At 44.3% G+C, this 27,060-nt stretch overlaps 1 protein-coding gene across 4 annotated transcripts in view; it reads right to left on the bottom strand.

The window, feature by feature from the left end:
* The window catches only part of LOC121277388 (trans-2,3-enoyl-CoA reductase-like), a 204,681-nt gene that overhangs the window by 49,268 nt on the left and 128,353 nt on the right, over window positions 1-27,060 (bottom strand). For all 4 annotated transcript variants that reach the window (XM_041186799.1, XM_041186800.1, XM_041186798.1 and 1 more), the window contains exons 6-7: window positions 26,351-26,456; window positions 14,148-14,220 (exon numbers count right to left, since the gene is read on the bottom strand). In XM_041186799.1, the coding sequence (XP_041042733.1) occupies window positions 14,148-14,220; window positions 26,351-26,456 (179 nt within the window). The remainder of the gene's footprint in view (window positions 1-14,147; window positions 14,221-26,350; window positions 26,457-27,060) is intronic.

The raw sequence follows: 27,060 nt of genomic DNA, 5'->3' as shown, positions 1-27,060 counted from the left end.
TACGCTGCTACAACAGGCAGGAGAGCACATGAGTACCTCAACACGGAGGCACCCTTTGAATTTGTTGGAACATTTGTTCCCGCCTCTGGCAAGATCTTACCAGATGCAGGCGAATACCAGAGTCCCCAGCAGGGAGAGGCAGGTAGCCAATTAGTGTGAATTAACTGGCCAGTTGGGGCCGAACTGGGGATTCCACCAGTGTCTTACCAATGGGTCCCTTGCTGCAGGGGAAGTCTGGCAGATCCCTGGAGGAGGCACATGGGGTAGTGGATGGGGTGTGCCCAGTGAAGCCACCTTTATTAAATCGCCCCATCCATGAGGTAGCTATTGCCAAAGGATCACAGCAGTGGTCACTGGCCATTCTGTGGATGGGGTTCCTCTCCATTCTGATGGCATAGCAGGCATGGACACAAATAATGTTAACATGTTGGGCGTCAGCTCCAATGCACCAATTTCAAAATGCATTCCACCATTGCTGCTTTAGTGTGCTGGTAAAATTCCACCCAATGAGACAGAAGGAAAATTGACTGTGGGGATGCTTTGTGCTTGGAAGAGGTGTGGGGGGTGGGGGTTGGGGAGGAGCAGGTGGATTCAGCTTGGTGTGCCATATGGCTTCTCAGCATTAGGCTGAATCATGCTTGTATGAGTCTGTCTCAGGCATCTTGGCAGCTCAGTAACCGCTGCAGAAACCTTGGTCAGATTAGGCTCCACCTGCTGCCCTTCCTCCTCTGAAACTCTGGAGGGCACCCTCACCTTCCTGCTCCTGCAGTTCCACTCCTCTCTGCAGTGTGATGTTGTGCAAGGCACTAATGGAGTGAAACCCCTTTCAATTTGGTGAATATTCCTGGATAACATGAAGGTGCCTTAATTGTCGTGTGAGTGCAGTCTATGACTCTGTGGACCTTTGGGAATTCAGTCATTGCAGCAAATCCAAAAGCCCATTCATTCTGATTGGTCTCAACAGTAGTAAAGTGGACATAAGTGGTGGCCTTGGCAAACGTGGCATCGGTCATCTGGGATATGCTGTTGTGTGCAGCAGTTTGTTAAATTCTGCTGATGTCACAAGCAAATCCCTGTAACAAGCTGGAGGCAAAGAAATTCAGGGCTGTGGTGAGCTTGAGGGCCACTGGCAATGCATCCCCAGCTGGCCCACTTGGAAGGTCTTATTCCAGGAGACTGCCAAGGAGTCTGAACCTCCTAAGACACTGTTGCTCAGTCTTGTCCAGAAAGCAGATCCTCCGTCTGTATACCATGTGCTGGTGGTATTGCCCACTTTGAGCTCGAACTCTGAGTCCATCACCGTTGATCTGTGGAGGGGTAATTGGCTGAGGACAAGGTAGCTGCTGCTTCTGCCAGTGCTGCTCCTATTAGTGTTGGTGTTGCTCGTTCTCTTCTTGTTCCTCACCAAGTGTCCAAGCTGGAGCAGCATAAACTTCTCCCATGCTGCTCTGAAAGCTAAGAAATGCAGAAAAAGGTGAGTAAAGTCCAAGCAGAAAAGACCTCAGAAGTGCTGGAACTTACCTCCAGTGATAGAAAATTCTCAGACCAAGTGCTGTGACCAAATGCTTAGACAAGGAAGTAGTTCCATAGTTCAGTATTTGAAGGTTTTCCAGACTGCCATTTTCACAGCCCTGTCAATCTCCACTGTGCTCTTATCTTGCTGACCCTGGAGAGTTTCAAACCATTCAGGAAACCTGTGTGCTCACAGTTAAAGCCTGAATACAGGGATAAATCTTCAATCAATTGCTACTTTGCATATGATAATTGCTAACTTCCTTGTCCCATGGGTGCTTTCCACTTGCCTTGAAACACATACCAGTTAAATCCAGATTTCAGTGGAGTCATGTCTGGTTTCCAACATGCCACCATATTTTCCATCTTTAATGCCTCACAGACCCTGACACACACACCTCCCACCACATTCCCCCACCCCCTGACTGTCCCCCACCCTCACCACCCCACAGTGCAGGTTAAAATTTCCCCCGATCCAGGTATTGAATATGTCCACACACCCTTGTCCAATTGCCTCTGTCCTTCAACCCTGCATCACCAGAAGATTTCACTTGGTCAGGATGTTTGCTATCCCTGATCAAGAAATCAGTTTATACTAAACTGGGTGTACTGTAACCCTTGACACAGAACTGGTGCATGCCCAGTTTCTCCCACTGCCGATATCGTCATTGTGCACCTATTGAATCCCCAACAACTCTTCACTGCCTTGCTATCCATGCTCTCGTTGCCTCTTTTCAAACCCATCACTGCCCCACTCACCTCCCATTCGCAGCCCCACTCCTGAGCCCTCTCACCACCCCTTTCGCCACCTTGCCTGCCTCAAGTGAGGCAGCAAGGGCTCAGGAGAGGGTTTGCAAGTGGGATGGCGAGAGTTTGGGAGTGGGGTGGCAAGCGGTTGGGAGCAGGGTGGACAGCAAGGCAGTGAGAGGGATGGTGGAGGGTTGGGAGCAGAGTGGCATGTGGGAGGTGAGCTGGGATTGAAAGCATGGCAGTGAGAGGGGCAGTGAAGGATTAGGAAGTGGGCACGAGTGGGAGGTGATTGGAGTAGCAAGAGGGATAGTGAGCAGGTAAAGGGCAGGAGAGATTAAATGACAAAGATGACATGGGACTAGGGCAAAGTGAGTGAAGATGGTTGTAGTAAAGAACCAAAACATTTGTCCAGAGTGAGTGTGAAAGAAAAAATAATGAACAGCTCAGTCCGAAAGCAAAGAACATGAAAAACAAGATTCAGACTGACACATGACTTCTGCCCCTATCCTAGACCTTCCCTTTTGTACTTCCTTGCCCTCCCTTCTTTCAACAGTACAAAACCATCACATTTCTATCTTCCTTCAATTCTGAAGAAGTCATATTTGACCCAAAATGTTAACTCTACTTCTCTCTCCACAGGTAGTACCAGACCTGCTGAGTATTTCCAGCTCTTCCTGTTTTTATGAAAATACAAGATGTTTGCCACCTGCAGTTTAACTTTAAGTAATAAATTTATTGGTCCAGTATTATCACTTATCTTAAACTAACAAAAGGGACTCTGCAAAACCTGAAAAACAGATTCACTGTGAGGGAAAACCACATGGTGGACTGCTTTCCTGTTCCATTTACTGTTGTTACTTTAAACACAGATATCAGTTATAACAACTACAGAATCAGATACCAAGCTCACGTTAGACAAGCTAATATGAGTACTCAGTCAAATCAAATTATAAGATCATTTGATTCTTTGATATCATGGGCTGAATTTTCTGTTTGGCGGGGGGGGCGGGCGAAGCGAGAGCTGACGCAGGCGGGCGGAGCGGGAGCGGGCATGGTCCACGTCGCCATTTTATGTGGGCGGGCCAATTAATGTGATGTAGGCAGCATGTGTCCAAGGCGGTGGGGTGGGGGGGCGGGTGTGTGAAGCAAGCCTAGCATCTTTGTGAGTGTTCGGCAGCAGCAGGGTAAGGAGGCTCTGGAGCCCTGATACGTCCCATTCTGGTTGGGGTAGGCCGTGCGCAAACAGAGTCCATGTGCAATTTTCACTAATCAATGCTCATCTCTCATTTTCAGGAGAAGAATGCTCATAACGCGGCAGAGTGTGCGAGGACTGGTGGCAGCCAGGCGCAGATAGCCATTCTAAGCCGCTTCAAGCAGGATGCCCTAGATCTGGAGAAGTACCATGCACCAAGGTCCACTAGTGTCAGTGAGGCTGGGGTGCCATGGCCAGGTATGTATGCCCAGCAGTGAGGTCAGCATTGTTCACCCAACAGCCATAACACTGCTGACTGTTAAATGATTTAATTTTGCAACATAGCTTGACTATTGGTTATGGAAGGATGAGCGCACAATGATCCGGGAGACAGGGATGCACTTTGATATTGTCTCCATGTTAACCGATCCACTGTCCTTGTTCTTCCTTTCAGCATCATTGGAGCAGGGCCGGGAGGAGGTGCAGCAGAGGCCCGCTCTCACGCCTGAGGGGCCTGAAGTCTCACCAGTGTCACACTATCTCTGCCAGGTAAGCACCAGCACAGATACTAGCGCCTCGGTGGGAATTCAAACATCAACTAGTGTCCAGGGAACAGCGGTGAGGGCACTTCACAGTCACTGGAGGAGCTGGCAGAGACAGAGAGTGCCCATGGCGTCCACAGTCAGAGGACTGCAGGGGACCAGGCATATGCTCAGTCGGTCCCTGATGATGAGCCTCTGGAGGCATCCGCAAAGCAGCAGCTGCAGGAAATGTGGCCGGGTGTGCGGGAGCATCTGAGGGTGATGCATGAGGCTATGCATGGCTTGGTCTCCATGGTGGAGGAGTCTCTGCGGACAATCGCTGAAGCATTGAGCCACATGTCCAAGCACCATGCCTCCTCCATGGAGAGAGTGGTGACTCTCATTGAGGGCCCCCTCCAGGAGACCTGTCAGGGCTTCCTGGGGATGCGCTCTGATCAGCAAGCCTTTACATCGGCATTGACCTCAGCTGGTCAGCCAGGAGATGGTTTGGGCATCAACTTTCCCAGCTCGGTGTCCATCCATCCATGGTGAGCAGGGAGGTCTGAAGTGACCTCACATCGGCGTAGCAGCTGCCTGTTGTCTCTGCGGGCACCTGTAAGGGCTCTCTGGATGAGGGCGGCAGCTCTTCTGCCCCTCCCCCAGTGACTAGAATCTGGTGAGGCTGCGACAAATGGGGAGATGCCAGCTGGGGAACTGGCAGCTCCTTCCCAGGCGGGGCCAGCACTGGCTCCATAAGCCAGAGGATGACTGCCAAGCTCATCGAGGCTAACAGGACAGCAGAGTCAGCAGGCTGTCTCAGATGCCACTCCGAGCGATGGGGCAGCACCAAGACGTAGCACCCTGAAACAAAAACATAAGACATCTTAGGCACACCACGGGTTTTTCACTGGTGCTTTTGTGTTGGCCCGAGGTGAGGTCCCTATGATTTGTTTTTTTTGATAACACTATCCTCATTTTTTTTGGAATAAGTTGATTTGTTTGACATAATAAATTCAGATATGTCACCATGGCTGAGGGTGCCTCTTTTCTTCTGCATGTGTATGGTTTCCAAAACTGTAATGAATGCTTTGTTGGACATTCAGCTTTATTAACAAGGCCCTTAGTGACTGTTCCTAACCTGGCAGATTTGGCACTTAGATATCGGGTATGGAGCCTTCAGCCCAGGCTTGTCCTGTTGATCCATCTGTGGCATGCTAGCTGAAAGTTCATTGGATTAAAGCCTCCCGGGTGTCCCACCCTTCCTGGAGCATTTCCCTGTGCATGCTGATCCTCGGACTCACTGCTGGACTCATCGTGTGCAGCCGCAGTCGATGCCTTCATCATCCACTGCGTCTCCCGTTTCCAGGGCAAGATTGTAGAGTACAGCAGGCTACCTCTATCACCGAGACACGATCTGGAGGTTACTGGAGTGCACCCCCTGAGTGTTCAAGGCATCGGAAGTGCATCCTGAGAAGACCAATGGCTCTCTCGACCATAGCCATTGTGGTGCCGTGGCTCCTATTGTACCGCTGCTCAGCTTCTGTTCTTGGATGGCGGAGAGGCATCATGAGCCACCTTATGAGGGGATAGCCCTTGTCATCCAGCAGCCATCCATCCAGCCGGGCTGGAGCACTGAAGAGCCCCGGCACCTGGGAGTGTCTAAGGATGTAGCTGTCATGGGAGCTGCCTGGGCACCTTGCATGTAGAATCAGCATCGTGTGATCACACACTATCTGCACGTTCATGGAGTGGAAGCCCTTCCTGTTGATGAAAGCACCGGACTCACCTGCTGGTACCTTGATGGCCACATGTGTGCAGTCTATTGCACCATGGAAGCAGAGGAAGCCAGCAATTGCTGTGAAGCCTCTGGCTCGCTGTGTCTGACTTGCCTTGTCCCAGCGGTAGTGGATGAAGGTCAATGCACGGCTGAACAGAGCATCTGTAACCTGCTTGTCACAAATGTGCACAGCTGATTGGGAGACACCGCAAAGATCACCCACTGACCCCTGCAAGAAGCCAGAGGTGTAGAAGTTGAGGGCAGCTGTGACCTTCAGAGCCACTGGCATGGGGTGTCCACCCACACAGTTAGCGGAGATCTTAAGCCCAATCATCTGACAGATATAGTTGACTGTCTCCCTTGAGAGATGGAGCCTCCTTTGGCACTGTGCCTCAGACATGTTGAGGTAGCTGCTTCGCTACCCGTATAACCCTGGCAGCAGCATAGTGGTGTCTTCTGTGGCCCCTTCTGCCTTGGACTACCTCTTGGCCTTGCGCCCCTTGTGTCTATTTGTCCTCCCAAAGGTGGGTCCGCTGGAGGCTGAATGTGCACTCCTGGCCTCCTCCCCTTTCTAGCCCTCCCTTCCTCCTCAGAGGAGCTGCCTCCAGTGGACAGTTCAGCTCCCATTCCCAGGCTAAGGGAAGGCTTCCTGAAACCTGCAGGCCCAGAAAAGATTCCTGACTGCAGAGTGCTGACCTGAAGGTTAAGAGTCCAGACACAGTAGCTGATATGTGTTTTGAAATACTGCAGATCACACAGGCAAGTTTCAAAAACTTCCATCAAAAAATACTTGACTGTGCACATTTGCGACCCCAGTGAGCCCTCTTATCCCGCCCGTGGATGAGGTTAATACAAATGCGTCCTACCCGCCTGCCCATTGATCCCATGCACCAAGCTGAAGATCACATGGGCGCCAAAAAACCGGAGTCGATTGGTGCCTCGAGGGCCTTAACTGGCCCATTAATTAATGGTGGGTGCGCATAGGACATCATCGCATGCCCGCCCAATGAAATATCGCGATAGCACGCAGTGACGTCAGGACGCGGACATGCGGGGTCTGCCCTGGCACGACAACAGGAAAATTTTGCCCCCTATGATTCTTTGTTGTTGAGTTCACAATTCACTATAAGAGCTCAGGTACCAAGACTTTTCATTCTAGCTTGACTATAGCAAACAGTTGTAATGCTTATATTAGTTTTACCTCTGATCTTTACATTCCATGCACACTAAAACTAAACTACAATAGATTAAAAGGCAAACAAAGCAGGCTTTTGATAGTATGGGGCCAAGTTGTTCATTTCAATCTCTCCCGATGATTCATTTACCATGGTTATATGGTCCACTTAAGCCCTTTAATCAGCTTATTACTCTAAATAGTGACCAAACAAGCTGCCCAGACACTTAAGAAATGGAAGAGTGACCTTTCCATTCGTACATTCCTTCAATTTTGCTAAAGTATTCCTGCTCATCAGAACTTAAAACTGTTTTAACTCATCCTGTGCTGATCCCACAAACAGCCTAAGACATGGAGATCCATGGGTCATGGGAATTCACATTCCCGCACCCATAATGAGCAACATTTGTCATTGACAATCTGCCACTCAACTTAGTTTCAAAATAATATCCTCTTAGTTATTCATTATTGCCTCTGATAACATTATTCACCTCCTACGCATTCCACAATAACTGTCTATCACCGCAAATTCCTTATGGACCCTGACTTACTGTTTTGCTATTGATTTCCTGTCTTCAGGGAGCAGAGAAGGGAAACAATTACCACAAAATAAATTCTAATATCCATAAGAAAGGTCTGTATAGCTTTAAGCTGTCTCCAGTGCTGTATAAAATATACTCTATGCTAATTAGATTAACACTGTGGTCATGTTTAATCTTGTGGATCCTGTATTGTCCATATGTATGTGTTTCCATCAAAGAAAGCTAAAGATTGTCAGGCAAGTCCTAACTTGCTAGAATAATAACAAACAAGCTCTAACTAATATGACGATGGAAGTAATACAAAATGTTTTTAATGTAGATCTTTTTCCTTTTGGCATTATTTATAATCCACTCTGGGAAATTGGATATCACTAAAAAGCCCAGAATTTATTGCCCATCCCTAGTCTCTTCTTGAGAAAGTGGTGGTAGGCCATCTTTTCGAACCACTATACTCCGTCCGATGAAAGTCCTCCCACAATGTTGGCAGGGAAGGAGTTTCTGGATTTTGATCCAGTGATGATGAAGGAACAGCAAAATATTTCCAAGTCAGGATGGTTTGTCTTTGAGCGGAACTTGGAGGTGATAACGTTCCCATGCATCACCTGTTCTTCTTGTGCCAGCCGGTAGGGTTCATGGGTTTGGGAGGATGTGTAGAAAAAGGGGCTTGGTGATTATATTGTACACATTACAGCCATATTGTGACAGTGGTGGGAGGAGTAGTTTAAGGTGATGGACCAATCAGTTGGGCTCTATTGACCTGGATGATGTTGCTTCCTGAGTGTTGTTACAACTGCAGCCAACCAGGCAAGTGAAGAGCATTCCATTACATCCCTGACTTGTGTTTTGTAGGTAGCTGAAATGGTTTGGGAAGTCAGGAGGTGAGTTGTTCACTGCAGAATTCCAAACCCCTGACCTATTCCAGCAGCCATGGCATTTATTGTGGCTGGTCCAATTGTGTTTATGACATCCATTATAGCTATGAGCATTTTTTTTGTAAGAAGGTTTCATAGAGAGCAGCTACTTCAACATACATCCATTTTCAATGGATGAGTAATGCAGCAAGTTGCAAAACAGGGTCTCATTAACGAGTTACTTTGGGAGAAAATTCCCTCTGTTTCCCACTGTAGCAAATAAATAAAAGTCTCCCCTGAAAATACAATGGGGTAAATTTTGACTTTGACTTTGTGTGACATAGTAACATATGATAGCAAATTTACAGCCCATTTTACATCTGATTTGAATTTTACTGTCCGGATTCACTAAAGCTGATTTTAGATTATTGCACAAAGTCCATTTTCAATTTTATTAAAATGACACACTGAGGGCATTTATTTTTGAAAATAAAGGCCAGGATTTTCAGCTTGGCATGTGGGCGTGCACCTGACACACATGAGCGTGAAATAGCACGTGAAGATGTCAGGCGAGCGCCCCATTGTCATCATGTACTCATGCGGTATTTTAGTCGGCAGGCACGGGCCAAGGCAGCATGCCCGTCGACAAAGAAGAGGGCTGTAAAGCCCATTAATTAATTAGTTTAATTTAATTTTTCCCTGACGGTTGGCAAGCGGACAAATAGGCCAAGCAGCCTTTGCAAAACCTCATCCACAAGTGGGATGAGGTTTTGAACAGTGATTAAAAAATAAATAAAAACTTTTAAAACTCATTTTTAACATGTCCCTGCTCGTGTGACAGAGTCACATGAGAGAACACGCTTTCCTTATTTTTCAACTCCTTATTTGTAATGTTAAAAATCTTCAGCTCCCTGAGGCAGTTCTGTGCCTTCTGGGAGCTTTCACTGAGCGCATTCCCATGCATGCACACAATTCAGCGCTTGCCCACCCCCACCCCAGCAGTGCTGAGGCTCTGAGTGCACCTTTCACGCTGGCCGGCCATTAATTGACTAGCCAGTGTGAAATCGCAGCCGGCGCCCGATCGCGGGTGGTGGTTGGTTTCACGCCCGCTCCCAGGCCTGTCCACTGCACCCGCGCGATGAAGTAAAAATCATGCGTAAAGTCTCAATGATCCTATCTTGAGCAACCCTTTCCTTATATGTCTTTGTAAAACATTTCCTGTTTCATTTTGCAATTACTATTATTATTTTATTCATTCATGGGAGGTGAGTGTCACTGGCTAGGCCATTATTTGTTGTTGATCCTTTATGGCCCTTGAGAAGGTGATGGTGAGCTGCCTCTTGAACCCCTGCAGTTGGTGTAGGTAGATCCACAGTGCTGTCAGCCAGAGAGTTACAGGATTTTGACAAAGCAAACAAATGATAAACATCTTTTCAAGTCGGGAAGTTGTATGACTTGAAGGGGAACTTGACTGATGGTGGTTTTCCAAAGCACCTGCCATCCTTGTCCTTCTAGATGGTAGAGGTCATGGGTTCCAAAGGTGCTGTCAAATGAGGCTTCATGGTGCATACTGTTGCTACAGTGCAGTTGTGGTGGGGGAAAGGAATGTTTAAGGTGATGGATGGGGCACAAATCAAGTGGGCTGCTTTGACCTGAATGTGGTCAATCTTCTTTAGTGTCACTGCAGCAGCACTTATCCAAGCAAGTGGTGAGTATTCAAGCAGACTCCTGACTTGTTCCTTGTAAATGACGGACAGGCTTTGGGGAGTCAGGAGGTAAGATACTCGCTGCATAATTTCCAGCCTCTAATCTGCTCTTGCAGTCACTGTATTTGTGACTGACCTTGTGAACTTTCTGATCAATGGTGATTTGCAGGATGTGAATAATGGATAATTCAGTGAAGGTAATGCCTTTGAATATCAGAAGAAGGTGGTTAATTCTCATTGGAGCTGGTCATTGCCTGTCGTCAATGTTATTTGCCACTTATCAGCCCAAGCATGAAGGCACAGATGGCTTCATTATCTGAGTGAGACTGAACACTGTGTACCCATCAGAACTTCAGGCCTCATGTTGAAGGGAAGGTCACTGATGAAGCAGCTGGACATAGTTGGATCCAGGACACTGCCCTAAAAAACTGCTGCAGTGATGTCCTGAAGATGATTGGCCTCCAACAACCACAACCATCTTACTTTGTGTATCTGTAACTCCTGCCACTGAAGACCTTTCTCCCTGATTTCCCACGATGGTAGATTTATTTGGCAGCAACATGAACAGTGAACCCAACCTGAAAGATTCCCTTTATGGAATCTTGTTGCAGCAGCGAATCTCTCGGCCAGGGGACTGGAAGTGAGTGGGACTTCTTAGTGGACGAGAGGCGGTTGGCCAAGCGCAATCACATGGCAGCCCAAAGAGCATGGCCAATTGTGCAATGTGGGTGGGCAGTGAGTTCCCAACCCTGCCATTGCCTCATGTGGTTGATGATCTGGGCGCCATATTTAAATGTAATCTGGACAGGCGTCCACTCCCTGCAATCCTGCCTGATAGGATATTTTGAATTTGAACTGTTGCCACCCACATCCCACCTGCCACACGTGGATCCCTGGAGCTGCAAACCATCACCCTGCAACTTCACTCAGTCACCTTTGACCTTCTCTCCATCACCCTCGATCCTCCATTCATCACTCTAGCCCCTGTCATCTCTGACCCTCGAGCCACCTACCATCACCCTTGATCAACTGTCTGCCACCCCTGCCAACCATCATCCTCGACTCTCCCTCTATCGCACTTGACCTGCATAGTTACCCACAATTCCCCTAGCCTCACCGTTGACCTGTCTTCGACCACCCTTAACTGCCTCTCTATCATGCTTGAGCTGCCTTCAGCAGAGATTGACCTTCCCTCTGTGATCTAGCTTCCTCCCTCTGTCCCCCACGACCCTTCTTACGGCCGCCACAACCTGACCTCCCTTCCTCGGATAGCCATGTCCCAAACTTCCTGGGCAACCGCCACCTGGGGCAGAATTTTGCCCTTGGCGTGCGGGCTCAGTGTGGGCGTTCAGGAAGCCGACCGCTGCCCGTGATCAGCACTGTACAGCGATTTCATGCTGGTGGGCCAATTAAGGCCTGTCCAGCATGAGACATGAAAGGCAGCACTCAGTACTGCCTGTGTGGGTGGGGGGAGGAGGGCGAACGGGCGGAGCGCAAACTTTGCACATGCGTGTGAATGAATGCTGAGTATTCTCCCTGAGGCAGCTCTGTGCCTCAGGGAGATGAAGCACTGTTTATAAAAAAAAAATAAAGAAAATAAAAATGTCATAAAACATGTCCACTCGTGTGACTCTGTCACATGAGCAGGGACATATCTTTAATTCAAGTGTAAAGTTTTTATTTGAAATTTTTATTTGCTTTAGGAAATCTCATCCTACCCTTGGATGAGGTTTCCTAATAAGTGCAAAGGCCGCTTGGCCTTTTTGCCTGCTCGCCAACCATTAGGTTGGCTGGGCAGTGTAAGTTTGAATTTAATTGCCGACTCTGACATGCAACCGCCGAACTAAATATCGCAGGTCTGCATGATGACATTGGCGCTCTCGCCTGACGTCATCGAGAGTCATTTTACACTTGGCTGGGTTGTGTATGCGCCCACCTGCCGAGCTTAATATTCTGCCCCTGAGTTCAATGCAACAGCTCAGCCTCCTCTCCCCTTGTCAAACAAAATTCCCCATATAATAATAGCTCTGAGAAGGAGGTGCAAGTGAAGTGCTGCTTCACCCGAAAGGAGTGTTTGGACAGTGTCTGGACAGTGAGGAGGGAGGAGGTAAAGGAGCAGATATTGTGCCTTCTGCGGTTGCATGGAAAGGTGATATGAGAAAGGGATGAGGAGATGGGGTGATGGAGGAGCGGACCAGGGTGTCCCAGAGGGAACGGTCCCTATGGAATGCTGACAGGGGAGTGGGGAGAACATGTGTTTGGCGTTGGTTTCATGCTGGAATTGGCAGAAATGGCAGAGGATAATCCTTTGAATGCAGAGGCTGATGGGGTGAACATTGAGGACAAAAGGGACCCTATCCTGGCTCTGGGAAGAAAGCAAAGAGGTGTGGGCAGAGGTGCGGGAGATCTGATTGAGGGCCCTGTCAATCACAGGGGGGCAGTGGGGGGATCCTCGGTTTAGGAGAAAGGAAGACATGACAGAAGCATAGTTTTGGAAGGTAGCATCACTGGGACAGATGCGATGGAGGCAGAGGAACTGGGAGAATGGGAGAATGGGATGGAGTCTTTACAGGAAGCAGGGTGTGAGGAGCTGTAATCGAGGTAGCTGTGTGAGTCGGTGGGCTTGTAATGAACATTGGTGGACAGATTATCATTGAAAATGGAGACAGAGAGGTCAAGGAAGGGAAGTGTCGGAGATGGACCAATGTGAAGGGAAGAGAGGCATGGAAATTGGAAGCAATTTTTTTTTGTCAATTTTAATTTTAATGTCTTTTCACTTTTATTATTTATTTTTATTGATTCATTCATTTTTTATCCTTTCACCGCAGCCCCCCATGGCTGTTTCTATGGTCGTAATTTTAGATGGCGGGATTTTATAGTCCCGCAGAAGCCAATGAGCTTTTGAATGGCTTGTCGCATTTTACAGCCCCACCCCCGCCGAGAAGGGGCCATACAATTCCTCCCTATGTTGTGCTTTCACAAAGTGCTCACCTTTGTTCTTCTATTAACACATTCTGCCACAATCAGCACCTTCTTTAGTCCTGACCACTACCATTAACATTCCCTTTGTCTTGTGTCCATTACATCTTTGTTGATCTCTCCTTAGTTCCCATCTATCCCTGACCTTCTATCTTGCTCCACTTGCTCCACCCCCTTTTAAACAGTACAACATCCATCACACTTCTACTTTGCTTTAGCTCTAAAGAGTTATACGGCCCGAAATGTTAACTCTTTTTCACTCTCCACAGATGCTGTCAGACCTGCTGAGATTTTCCAGCAATTTTTGCTTTTATTTTAGCCCCAACATACACTTTTCCTGCCTCTGTACTTGTTTAAAACCTGTTATATTGATAATTTATTTATGTTCTGATGAAATGTCATTGACCTGAAATGATAACTCTGATTCTCTCACCGCAGATGATACCTAACTTATGAGTATTTTAAGCATTTTCTGTTTTCCTTTGAAGACTGCACTATCTGTCTCCTACTTGACTGGCACTGATTGTGTCCAAGTAAATACTCCAGCCAGAATGCTGGGCGAGTGCTGTCCAATTACACCTCCCACTTCCCTAGATTGTCTGAACAGCTGTAGACTGGTGGGCATGATATTCCCCTAAACTTATCCTTACAATAAAACTTTCTTGTCCAGAACAAATCAAAATATGTTACTTTGGATGGAAGGTGTACTTGTCCACAGTTGCATACTTCAATATAGTTGATGGGACCATCAAGCACTATTCAAAAGAAATCTAACACCTTCAATAAGCTAACAATAAACAAAGTAAATGTAAAGAAAAGAGACAAAAAGGAAAGCACTTTCATATATGATGTCGCCAGCATGTCCCAAAGCACCTCATCATTGATTAATTACTTTTGAAGGGTAGTCACTGTATAATTCTCCACAACTGGGGATAGTGATCACAATCCTTATCATTTATACTTCACTGATTACTATCAATTATAGTACTGGTATAAGCATCTTTGGCACATGGATGAAACAAATCACTTTATTCGCTGAATTACTTATTGAATAAGCATTTGCAAAATCTAAAATGAAACATAAAATTGGAAAACAATTCTTGACAGCTGAATCCTAAATCATGCAATAAATGCTGTACCTACTGGGAGGTGTGTATAGAGGGTGATTGATATAATAAGCCATCCAAATGGTGAATCCCCAATAAAAGGCACAGCCCTGGAAATAAAAAATAGCAATATTCTTAAACACTCTTTATGGCTTTAAAATTGCTTTGAAACAAGTTGATCTTCAAGAAAATATTATCAGCTTTAACAATTAAAATCAGCAAAATTGATTGATACAGTTTCTGAAAGCAGATGTGATTTACGTCATTATTCCTTCAAGTGCCTGCATCTATCAATATGAAGAAATATTGATCAATATATTTTGTGAGGAAATTAAATTAAATTTTCTGTCCTTCATTGTCTGACCTTCCAATTTGCAATATTACTGTGTGCAATTCAAAACAATTTAAACCTAGTTATTTTCCCTTGCTGAGTACCCATTTAGTTTATTTAAAAATAAAATAAAAATAATTATATAATATCTAATTAATATTTGCACCTCATGAAAAGAATGATATTCCAATGCCTTCAAGGAATGTGAGTGGGTAATGAAAGCTGGTCCATGGAATTATTCATCACTGCCTCCTCTCCGTTTTGAAGATCCTGGATCAAGGTTGATTTGCCCAAGTATTACCTTCCCTTTAAATGATCCACCTTCTCTGCTCATTAGCCTTGAGTGAAAACTTAGCCTCAGACCCAGAAGGAAAAAACAGTAAAACCTGGGAAATAAGGATTCTGGCCCGAACTGGTCTTGTATACCTTAACATGGAACATCAGTAAAAACTGGGAAATAGGAGCACTGGTCCAAACTGTTATTTTGCCTTCTGGGGAGCAAATTAGATTTTCAACCTTTCCTTTAATAGTGGCTCTGTTTATCCTCCTTACACTGTCAGTATACTGATATTGATTATATGAATATTTCAGTTTACCAGTTACCAAGGGAAAATGCTTTGAGAAAAGATAACTCACCTAGCTGGTAGGGTCTTCCTGATTCTTTAAATATTACATGTTGTACACGTTAACTTGGGGAAACTATATGCTCAACTCATGAATGGACATCTCATCAAGCACTGAAGATAAGCTGGTATCAAACATGATTTCCTATGCTGAGATATTGGTTTTATATTGTCTATTTGAGGACCCTGGTTCGTGCCTGTGCACCTCTTCTTCTGATCTCTGTTGAAGGGGTGTTATCAACATGGATTGCTCGAAATCAGGTGAGAACAATTTAACTTTCATTGCATGGGCACAGAGTGGGTATTGAAGCAGGCCTTTATGGAAAGGCCAGATTATTAATGCTGGGGATTCATTTGTGTGGTATCAATGAGCTGCAAGTGTTGAGGTAGTGCACCCAAGCAGTTTACTGATGAATGGGAGGGGGGAGGTGTGGGAAATTCTTCGGCTCCTTTGTGGAGCTGTCCTGGAATTTGCAGCTGAAAGGATAAATGACAATCAGGATAGAGAGAATGAAGAGATCAACGGTGGCTGGGCCACTGATGCTGTCCCTTTCCATATAAAAAGAACCCCTTGCCTCTGCTGTCCCTGTGAACGATCTGTAGCAGTCCTTTCAAGAAACACTGGTTAAGCAACTCAATGACTTGTACCAAAAGCCAGAGCCTCTTTTCATGAGGTACCTGAAATTTTACAGGGTCTAATATATGATTTACAGACCTCCAGCAAAATAGGGGTTGTGAATCTTGAGTGAGGACAGACTGATAAACTAAGTACCACAAGTTTCGGAATGCTGAATCCCCTGCCCAGTGGGACCTGTGAAATTCAGCCAACACTTTCTAAACAGTAATTTCTTGGAATTCAAGGTAATCTGTCTTAACTTTCAATGCAGCAAAAATTCCCCCAGATGAATGCTTGCATGACTGTAGCACATTGTAGCTGTAAAATCCACTGATGTGAGTAAAAGGGAGGTGGAAACCTATTTATGAAAGCTGGCAATATAGAAAAGACAGCAAACTTTGAATTGAAAGTTTACCAGAATGGTTCAGCCAGCATGTTGGGCCAAGTGATATTCCCTGTTCCTATGAAGTCAATTTTAAATAGTAACAATAGGTATGTGGGGTTAATATCATCCAAGCTCAACCAAAGCTTTATACAAAACTTATTTTGTATCCCAAAGCTCCTCAGATAAAGACTAGCATTTCATGAGTTCTTTTATTTATTCTTCATGACCGTCCACTAGCATTAATGATTCTTATACATGGACACTTAAATTTCTCTGCACCATTTCTGCCCAGTGATATGTTACCTTCATCGACTGTGAAGACAGCCAATGCTTTTGCGTTTGACAGGCAGGGGTCTGATTTCAATCTAAAAGCTGCAGCCTGATGACACCATTGGCATTGCAATCTCATATTAATTCGCAGATTCAGAAGGCCTGCACAAAGTCAGCACAACTCAACTGTGGTGTGGCAGTCTGTACAGTGGCCAGATGAGAACAAGATAGGTTTAAAAAATGTGAATTTATGTGGAACCCTATGGGCCAGGGGAAGCTGGAGTGTTTCCAACACTGTCTTTGCCTCTTCTTCCTTGACTGGCATCTGAAAGTCCCTCCCCAGCACTCACCTTATGCTGGAAATTGATCTCCTCAACCCTCAGCGACATAAGGCTCCACATTAATTCCCACGTTTGCTCCTGGCCCTGACAGCCTTCCAGCCAGCTTTGGGCAAGAGATTGATTTAAAAAATGTAAATCAGATCCTGAAATTAAAATAGGCCTGATCTCACTACCTTCAGTTAGGTGGCACAGTAAATAGTATGGATGGTAGCAAAACGTTGCAAAAGGACTTTAGTAAATTAAGTGAGCGGGCAAATCTACGCAAAATGGAATTCAGTGTTGAGAAGTGTGAAGTCATCTATTTTATATTTAAGAAAGACAAAACAGAGTATTTTCTAAATGGAACTAGGAACTATGGGTGAACAGAGAGATTTATAGGGTTCTATGTACAAACATTGTGAAAAGCAATTGGGAAGGCACAAAAAAATAAGAAGGCTAATGGAATGCAGGCTTTTATTTCAAGCGGGCTGGAACACAAGGGGCAGAAGGCATTATGTCTTCTGATTGCCATAAATTGGACATAATTACACTTTAGACTTAAAATGCTGGAGCTTCACTGAGTGTATTTCTTTCAGCTCTCCATGTGGCTGGTGGAATGACAGATTGTTACATTATTACTCAGCACATGACTTCAGTGAAGTGAATGTGGCACTCTGAGATATATGTTCACTTTAAAATGAATTCCTGGTCCTTTACGAATAATTTACTAATGTAGCTTCCCTATTTCTTTAAAAAATATACATTGCCTCCATATCAATCATTAACTTATTTTGCTGAAGTAAAGAAGATTAACAATTGACTTTTATAAATAAACAGAACCCTTTAAAAATCTGTAATAGATTGTTTTCTCAGGAAAAAAACATTCATGTTTTTACTTGGGTGGTAGGATATTGTGTCTCTATCTTGTATATTTGGCGTTCATCACTATTAGTAGTGAGTTGGCATGCTGCACAGGTGTTTTTGTGCATGTTGCTCCTGGCGTTGTAAGTGTCATGCTTCATGTTGCTAATGTGTCACATGATAGTGACATTGTTGATGTTGCACCACTTGTTAATGATGCTGTTGATATTGCCTCATTGGTTTGTGATATTGCTGGTATGGTTGATAATCTTTTCTACTCTTCTGGCTCAGGTGTAGGTTGAATGATGCTCCTCCGCATCAGCTTACCAGTTTCGGTCTCAATGCTATATGGCCTTTGAGTCTCAGATTCATCAACAACTTTTGTGGGTTCCAGGTTTTCATAATTGGCTCCTGTACATATACAGTTTGTCCTTTCGGTAAATTATGCTTTTTGAACAAGCATGCTTGTTGAAATGCTGATCACCTTCCCAGAGGGAAAAAGCAGTTCAGAGCAGTTGAAGCCTGAACTGGGCTGAACTGACACTAACTGGTGCTTAACTGGTCTCAACTGGATTTTAATGGAAGCGACTAATAAACTGTCAATTCTTTTGAACCATTCTGAATTCCAGTTGAGGCTTCCAGTTTCCGAGTGGCCACCAGTTCAGGTACCAGTACTTCTCAGCCGTCTTCAGCTATATTGCACCCACTGTCAATTCACCAAACATCAGTGAATGCTTCTCTCACCCCTCTTTACTCAATCACTGACTTTGTAATTCTGGCAAGAAGTTCTTTCAGTTCTTAACTTGCTGCTTCCACTGGCCAACCACCACCGCCCCCCCCAACCCCTTACCCTTTCACCCTTACTCTTTCCCCCAGGGGAGGCCTGAATCAGGGAGAGGCCCTGGAATTCGGCTGCATCATTGGGGCCCAAGGCCATGAGGCTGGAGGGAGTGGGATGGGGGACAGTTTAGTGGAGAGAGGGGTATTGGGGGAGATTTTGGAGGCTGGAGGGAGGGGGAGAGTTTGGAGGCTGGAGGGAGAGGGGATAGAGAGTTAAGACTGGAGAGAGAGAGAGAGAGAGAGGTGACAGCTTGGAGGTGGAAGGAGAGAGGAGGAGAGTTTGAAGGCTGAAGAGAGATAGGGGGCAGAAAGCCCTCCAGGTGGGAAGGGGGGATTGGTTAGCTGAGGAGAGATATAGGCCAGGATTTCCCCTCAGCGATTTGGGGACAGGGCCCACTTGCCGAGGGGAAAATGACGCGGGATGACATCGGGAGGAATCCCTGACGTCATCCCGGTCCCTTTAAATTGAGGCCATTGACAGGCTAGTTAAGATAATTAATTACCTGCCCATCCAAACGTAAGGCTGGTAGGCAGGCCAGGAGCCCCAGCGGGCTCCAGATTATTCATGAAACTTCAGACACTGGCAGGATGAAGTTTCATGTCTGTTTTTTAAAAATGTAATAAATTTTAAGCATTATTATTAACATGTCCCATCTCGTGTGACATTGTCACATGAGGGGAACGTGTTAATAATTTTAATATTTTTCTACTTTCAGTCTTTACTTACCTGTCACGAATCTCCCTGAAACAGAACTTTGCCTCAGGGAGCAGTGCACTCTTTCGCGCACATGCGCAAAAGAGCACACTTTGACAGCTGGGGATTCCCTTCCCCCCTGCAGAGGAAGCGCATAATAAACCTTAATTGGCCCGCCCACTCAAAATAGCGATGGGCCCTTTTTCGGTGGCAGGGGTCGGCTGTTCACCTGCTGCCGAGCTGGTGGGGCCTGCACGCCAACAGAGGGCAAAATTCTGTCATAGAGTGGGGATAATGGAGACATGCTTTTTGAAACACAGGAGAAAAGAGCTTATTTTTGGCAATGATTTCTCCAATCAATCCAATCCATATCTCTAGGAACCAAGAATGGCTGGTGCAGCAAAGTTTGCTTACGTCCGATTCCTGGATGATAAGCAAGTCTGCAGGATTTTGTCCTGCACAAGACCCACTATGAGTTAAAGGTGTATAAGATAAGCTGACTCCAGGTGAGGGGCGGCACCTCGATTGGCTACGATTCGGGCAAGGAGAACCAGATTTCGGATGATGTCTTTTAGGACAGATCCTTTTGCTTGGAGGTAAATCTCAGTGGAAAAGCTGAAATTTTGTGCTCAAGGCCATTGCAAATTAAGTGTGTCTTTGAGACATGTTGAGGCTTCTCTTCGTCTACAGAATCCAGCGAAGGTCTCAAGGAGCAAAAGGAATCAACATGCATCCAATTCCCAAATGTTTGGGACATCACTGTAGAGAGTGGCCAGTACCAATGATGTACCCCTCACAACCCTTCAAGCAAAGACGGCTTTGGAAGATGCTACTGAGACCAGGATACAAGTGCAGCTCTCTACTTACTGTTTATCATCGCGTTAGCTAATATTGTATTCTCATAGACCTACATAAACAATTACCCAGAATGGAAAAACAGTGAAAACTGGGAAATAAGAATACTGGTCTGAACTGATCTTGTATACCTTAAAATGGAACACCAGTGAAAACTGGGAAATAAGAGTACCGGTCTGAATTACTTTTCCTTCTGGGTATCTGCCTAAAAGCAAATAGTGCATGGAGCTTGTAAGCATGCTCACATCAAAAATGCCAACAACCTTGTGAATACCAAATTACTTTTTTCTGATAGAAGGATAAAATTGCCTGAACACATGCCACCCAACGCAAGAAATTGAGAAGTGTGATGTTCCAACATCTAGTGACCAAAAGTAATAAAGCTAGTACTTCCAAGGCAGCAATGCAACCGGAAGATTGTGCAGAAACCCCCAGAACTGGGAAGAACTACTGATCATTCAGAGGTTCGAGGCAGACAAGGCAGCCCTCCAGCAGAAGCTGGAGGAGTTTTCCGGGATCAATCAAGGCCTCCAGGAAAGTTTGGAGGAGCTATTGAGGCTCAACTGTAGACTCCAGGAGCAATTTTTCAGCAACTGCAAGCAGAGTATATGCATTTAGATAACTGCAATCCTTATGCAACAGCTATTTTAGTGCTGAAGAGCCATACACGCTATTTCACTTGCTTTCTGTTGCAGCCCGAGGCCCACAGCAATCACGTGTGGGGACACTGCAGCCCATGCCCATGTCTCTCAGAGCAACAACCCTGCCCAGGCCTGCAAGATTGAAGCTATACCCACATTTATTCACACAACTGGGGCTAGTGCATGTGCAGAGGTGCTTTACACTCTAATAGTTGGGAAGGAATGATTTTCTGAATGTTCCCGATAAAACCCATGCCAATTCACACACAATGCATCCTTAAAAGTGGTGGATATCACAGGGGGTGACATACATCATCTGCATTCATGCAGTCTGATATGCACTGTAATTTAGTCTGCATTACAGATCTTGCACGCAGACCACTGCCATGTTTTTTGAGCCCCTGCAGGTTCAATTGCAGGGTGGTCTGGAGCTCAGTGAGCAGCAGTGGGCATGCATGACAGGCCAGAGGACAACTAAACTTGCTATTTGTTTAACAGTTTAAATGAATCAAAGCTTATGTTTTACCTTTTCTTTCCCCATCTGCAGCACATTTCACTCATCATTTGAAGAAGGGGTTGAGCAAGGATGAGGTCTCAAAGGGGCAAAGCAAGCTGATCAGTTATATAACAGAGAAAATAATGGATCTGAACTGTGAGCAAATTCGACCTGAAATCAATCAGCATTATGATAATGCGCAAGAGATATTTGTGTTTTCTCACTTCTTTTCCAGGAATAAAGTTGTTGACTCTTTACTGAAACTTTCATTATGAGTGTTTTCTCCCCCCTGTGATCAATGAGGAATTTTAATTTTGTGTGCTTGGCATTTTTCACAATAAAATTTGTACAGTTTTTATGCATACTTTTATTCTGAGTATTTTGTTTGACAATCTGCAGAATCACACTTATTAATATTGAGCATTACCATCCAAAAAAATATACATTGGAAGGGGGAGTTATTGACTTCAGTTGAAAGACCAGTGGATAAACTGGAAAAATAACCAGTTCAGACCAGTACTAGCTATATCACCAGTATTACTGGCATTTCCTACTGGCCTGCCAGAATTGCTGGCACCACCATCCAGCTTACTGGTACCATCACTAGTAATTTCTACTGGAATGCCAGTTCTGAACTGTTCTTATTTCCAGCTGGTACCAGTGTTACTGGAACTTCCTTTCTACCTGTACATTAGTGACTTGTTGCCTTACTTCCTCCTGGTCACTTGGAGGGAGTATCTTGCTTGGCAGAATTGTCTTATAATTTCTACATTCAACAGTTCTGCAGGCCATTTCATGTCATGCTTGAGAGGTGCAGATTGGAGTAACAATAAGGCAAGGAGTGGAACTTCCTTTGTCTCTCAGAATTTTGTGCAGGTTCACTTGACCATCTGGAATTATTTTTCTATAAACCTGCATCTCCTTGGGCAATGTAGTGATGAGGTGATGACATTAAACCTATAATGTTCAGCAAATTCCTTAACTTCTCTGGAAGTGAATTGGGCTCCATTGTCAGACATTATTCTTTCAGGAATATCTTGCTCAGCAAACAGAACTCATAGTTCTGCTACATGCTTTTTGTAGCTCTCAAATCTTTCACCTTTCAGATAAAAGGGAACATTGAGTAGTATTCTGCAACAACAAATACCATTCTTCATTGAATGTGAATAAATCAGCTCCCACGTTATGCTATGGTCTGGGTGGTACTTCAGTTACTATCATCTCTTTCTTCTGTGTATTTTTGTACTTCTGGTATACACTGCATGTATACACCATTCTTTCGATGCCTTTGCAGATGCCTATCCCGCCCACAGCTGACTTGGCTTTGAGGTTACACTTCTCCGTTCCCATGTGGCCTTTGTCTATCTTCTGGAGTGGTTCTTCCTGCATCGTTTTGAGTAAGATTGGTCTGGATATGGCTAGCAGAATGCCATCTGATAGCATGATGCCATCTCTGATAGACAAATACTGCTGTATTGCTGGCTGTGCTTGCTATATCTTAGGCCAACCCTGGATCACTTGCTGAGAGAGCACTTGTAACTCTTATTATTTGCTGGTCTCATCTCTAATTTGATTCAGTTTCAGTGGTGTTCCATTCACTAGGTGATGAATCTTTACACCCAGATCTTATATCTCATGTTTTTCCCATGGCAACTGAGATGGACCTCTGCTAGCACCATTTCTCTCCCTGGCTTAATTCACAGTGAAATAGTAATTTTGAAGCCTCAAGATTAATCTCTGGCTCTTACTGGTACTTAACACAGATTCTTTTTTGCATATCTGCTCGATTGAATGATGATCACTCTCCACTATAAGCTTTCTCCCATAGAGATGTACATATAGAACTCATTACATCCATGCATGACTATCAAAATCTTTCTTTCTATGTTGACATATCTGGTCTCAGCTGATGTTACAGCTTAGGGTGTGAGTGATATCTGTTTTCCCTCTTGTACCAGGGCTGCTCCCAGTCCATATTGAAGAAGCATCTAATTGCAGAGTGACAAGTTTCCTTCTGTGACAGGCTTGTCTCTTTGAAGGCTACTTCATAACGTTTGTTGAAACTTCTCTCATGTGACTCTGACACTGATAATCAACATCTTCTTTCATCAGTTCTCACAGGTTTACTGTGCAGTCTGACATGAGTTATGAAAGAGCCCAAGTACTGGATCAAAGCAAGGAAACTTCTCAACTCTTTCTTGTTTCTTGGAATTTCCATCTCAGGTCAGTCCCAGCTGTGACTTTTTCAGGATTTAGCTTGACTCAGTTAGGTGTGTGTATCAGACCGAATGCATGGCATTCTCTCAACTTCACAATGTTTTTGTCTGTGTTTAGCTTAATCCCAAGTCTTGTGGTGAAGTGCTAACATCCGTGCCTCTGTGCCAGAAGCTCCAGGTTTAAGTCCTACTCCAGGACTTGATGGCCAAGGAAGGTGCATTCATAACACAGCCAAACATGTTGAGTATCAGCTTGTAATTCCTTCCAACATAAACCATTGTTGTTGGACAGGCATTAAGAGCCAGAGAGATTCTTGGTTAGCCACATGATGGAAAGAAATTGGGGCCTCCACGATCCTTATCATAGTCCAGGCTGTTTACAACATACACATAAAAGTGTATGTTGCCACAGCAACTTGGACTCCTTGGGGGGGAGCCAGTTGACTCAGTTGGCTGGATGGCTGGTGCGGATCAGATTGGTGCCAACAGCATGGGGTTTGATCCCCATTCTGGCGGGGATGGATTTGGGACATTCTTCCTTGCCCCACCAGGCAGAATATAACAGGTTCAGAGGGGTTGTGAAAAAAGAAAGAAAAGCAGAAAAGGGGGAGTATGTAAAGAGCCGGGCAGATAACATAAAAGGGAATTGCAAGGTCTTCTGTAAGCCTATAAATAGGAAAAGGGTGATAAAAAGAGGAGTGGGGCTGATTAGAGACCAACAAAGTGATTTATGCATAGAGGCAGAGGTCATTACTAACACACCAAATTAATACTTTGAACCTCTCTTTACCAAGGAAGAAGATTCTGCCTAGTACATGCTGAAAGGAAGAGGTAATTCAGTCACTAGAAGGGTTTAAAATTGATAAGGAGGAGGCATTGTATAGGCTATCTGTCCTTAAAGTTGATAAGGTACCAGGACCAAATGAAATTGAAGGATACTGAGGGAAGTGAGAGATGAAATTTCAAGGCACTGGCCATAATTTTTCAGTCTTCCTTGCTCAGAACAGGGTATAAAATTAAGCCCAGCAACTACAGGCCAGTCAGTTTCATGTCAATGGTGGGGAAACTTCGAGAAACAATATTTAGGGGCAAAATCAATGGTCAGGTTAGTTAAGGAAAACCAGCATAGATTTCTTAAGGGGAAATCATGTTTAACTAACTTGCTGAAGTGTTTTGAAGATCTGACAGCGAGGGTTAATGAGGGCAATGCTGTTGATATGGTATACAAAGACTTGCAAAAGGCATTTGATACAGCACTGCACAGTGGATTTGTGAGCAAAGTTTTGGCTGATGAAATAAAAAGGAAAATAGCAATATGGATACTAAATTGGCTGAATGACAGGAAACAGCGAGTAGTGGTTAATGCTTTTCCGACTAGTGGAAGGTTTGTAGTGGAAGTCCTCAGGCGTTTATGTTGGGACCATTGCTTTTTCTGATACACACTAATGACCTAAAGATCTAAAGAACGTTGTTACTTGGCAAATGACTCCAGTACAACAGTGAATGTGGCAGCCTGGGATATATATTCATATTATAATTAGTTCCTAGTTCTTTATGAATAATAAAAATATAACAGAACATATGCTGCAGTTGTAAAAATCTATGGTTAAGCTGAAGTAGTACAAGTTCTGGGCACCACAACTCCTGAATGATATGCTGGACTTTCAGGTGGCAGGGGAGTGCAGATCCACCAAAATGATGCTGGGGTTAAAGGGGTTAACTTCTGAGTCTCAGTTACATAGACAAGGCTTGTAATCCTGCCAGCACTTCAGTATGGAAGGTGGTAGAGCTAGTTAATTGAGTGCTTTAAGATGTTTGAAGGATTTTTAGGGTAGATAGGGCAAAACTATTTCCTCGAGGGGGAGTCCAGAGCAAGAGGACAGAATCTTAAAGTTAGAGCCAGATGTCTAAAAGCACATTTTCACACAAAATATGGTGAAAATCTGGATCTCTCTAACCTCAGCTTTTTGAGGAAGTTTATTTTTAAAAATCCCTAACTGAGATATTTGGATTTTTGTTAGACAAAGTTATGAAGAGATATTGACCAATGATAGGTCAATGGATTTAAGAATCACACCAAACATGATCTAATTAAATGGAAAGGCACAACAGGTTCAAAAGGCAGAATGTCGTAGTCCTGTTCCTATGTTCCTTCATGTTCCTGGGTCTGCTGCCTGGCTCCCACACATCAAACCTTCCCAACTTAAAATCAATTCTTATGTTTCTACTAAGGAGTAATAAACTCTCTTACTTAACTGTTTAACTGTATCTACTTTTTTCAAATATAAAATGTTGCAAATTATAAAATATAGTAAGGGAATACATTGTAATGTTTTCCGTTAAAAGTAAACCTTTCATATATTCTCCGTATTTTAAGTTAATTCTGTGTTCCAATCATTCTAAAAGATGGTGGCATATTAAGGATTTTAACTGTTTGTATAACATTTGATGGCTTCTTATTGACTCCAGCCCTGGTTTCTACAGTGAGATGACACTGCAGATCACATTGTCTCTCACCCATATTGCTTTATTGCATTAACAAAACATGCAGTTAAACCTGCAAAGAAAACTACTTTTTTGTAACATATATATGTAAATCATTATGCCCATTTTTGATTACAAACTGTACCAGACTTTCATTGAAAAGGCTCTAAACAGCTTGCTTTTATTTATTGAAAAAAGCCTAACATATATATGTAGCAAAAACTGGCCGTGCAAAGCAATATGCCTCTCATTTCTTTTGAGAATAAATGGGATAAATCCTCTGGGAAATAAAAGACAGATTACATGCCAGTCTGTGCTCTGTATTATCCTTTAGTCAGCATCAGCGCCGTCCTTCATGACATTGTAACGGTTCTCTGAAAAACAAAACTTAAAGCTTCACCATATATGATTCAGATAAAGATTTATTGAAACTACCTCCTGATATCATTGGATTTTAATCCAATCTTGGAGATAAAGCATTGAAGAAAGGAATAATGTTAGAAAACAGTGTGACTGCACTATTAAACTGCTGTAGTGGGAAAAATGAAAGTGTAATATAGCATATAAGATTTGCTAATGACTGAGTACTGAGCTGTGCTAATGCTTACCTTCAGCATCTTCTTTAGAGCAGTGTTTCCATTGGATAGGCTGTGCACAAAGAGAGTTTCGAAGATTTGCTTGATGTAGTGAAGAGAATGGCAGATGCAAGCCAAGCTTAAAGACAAGGTGGAGGAAGAGAAAATACACAAGTAATTTGGAAAGGAAGCATACATTTGTAAAGATGTTTGTACATTGCTATTGATTCAGGATTGAATGCCCATTTCTTGTCACTTGAGATGTTATACGAATACTTAAATCTAGGTTTCTGTCGTACCACTCACTATATTGGAATCTGGATGGTATATTTGATTCCAGAAATTGTCTCCAGTTGGCAGGCGAACAAATTCTACAGAAACTTAAACTTCATTTGAGCCAAAGGCATTAGTCACAGATGGCAATATAATCTCCCAAGATAAAGGAGAGATCTTTATCTGTCATAAAAGGATCCCATTGAAACTCTGGGAAACAGTCTAATCATCCAATTTCTAACCTGCTCATTAACACAGTTCATAACACACACATCTGTCTAACAAGCAGTCATTCTCTCAAGTGGAAGTCAGCCTGTGGCTTAATGGTTGTGGTCTTCTATTCGTCAGGCACTGCAGTGTTGAAATCTGGTTCTCGACCACCCTGGTCAGTGGAAATTGGAGCTCTGACACTGGATTCTGTGCTGGCATCAAGTGGGGATTCAGATGTCTGGTGGATCTAGGGAATACAC

The sequence above is a fragment of the Carcharodon carcharias genome, chromosome 4 (genome assembly GCF_017639515.1).
Source record: "Carcharodon carcharias isolate sCarCar2 chromosome 4, sCarCar2.pri, whole genome shotgun sequence".
NCBI lineage: Eukaryota > Metazoa > Chordata > Chondrichthyes > Lamniformes > Lamnidae > Carcharodon > Carcharodon carcharias.
The sequence above is the reverse complement of the archived record's forward strand: the minus strand, read 5'-3'. Positions and strand labels throughout refer to the sequence as shown.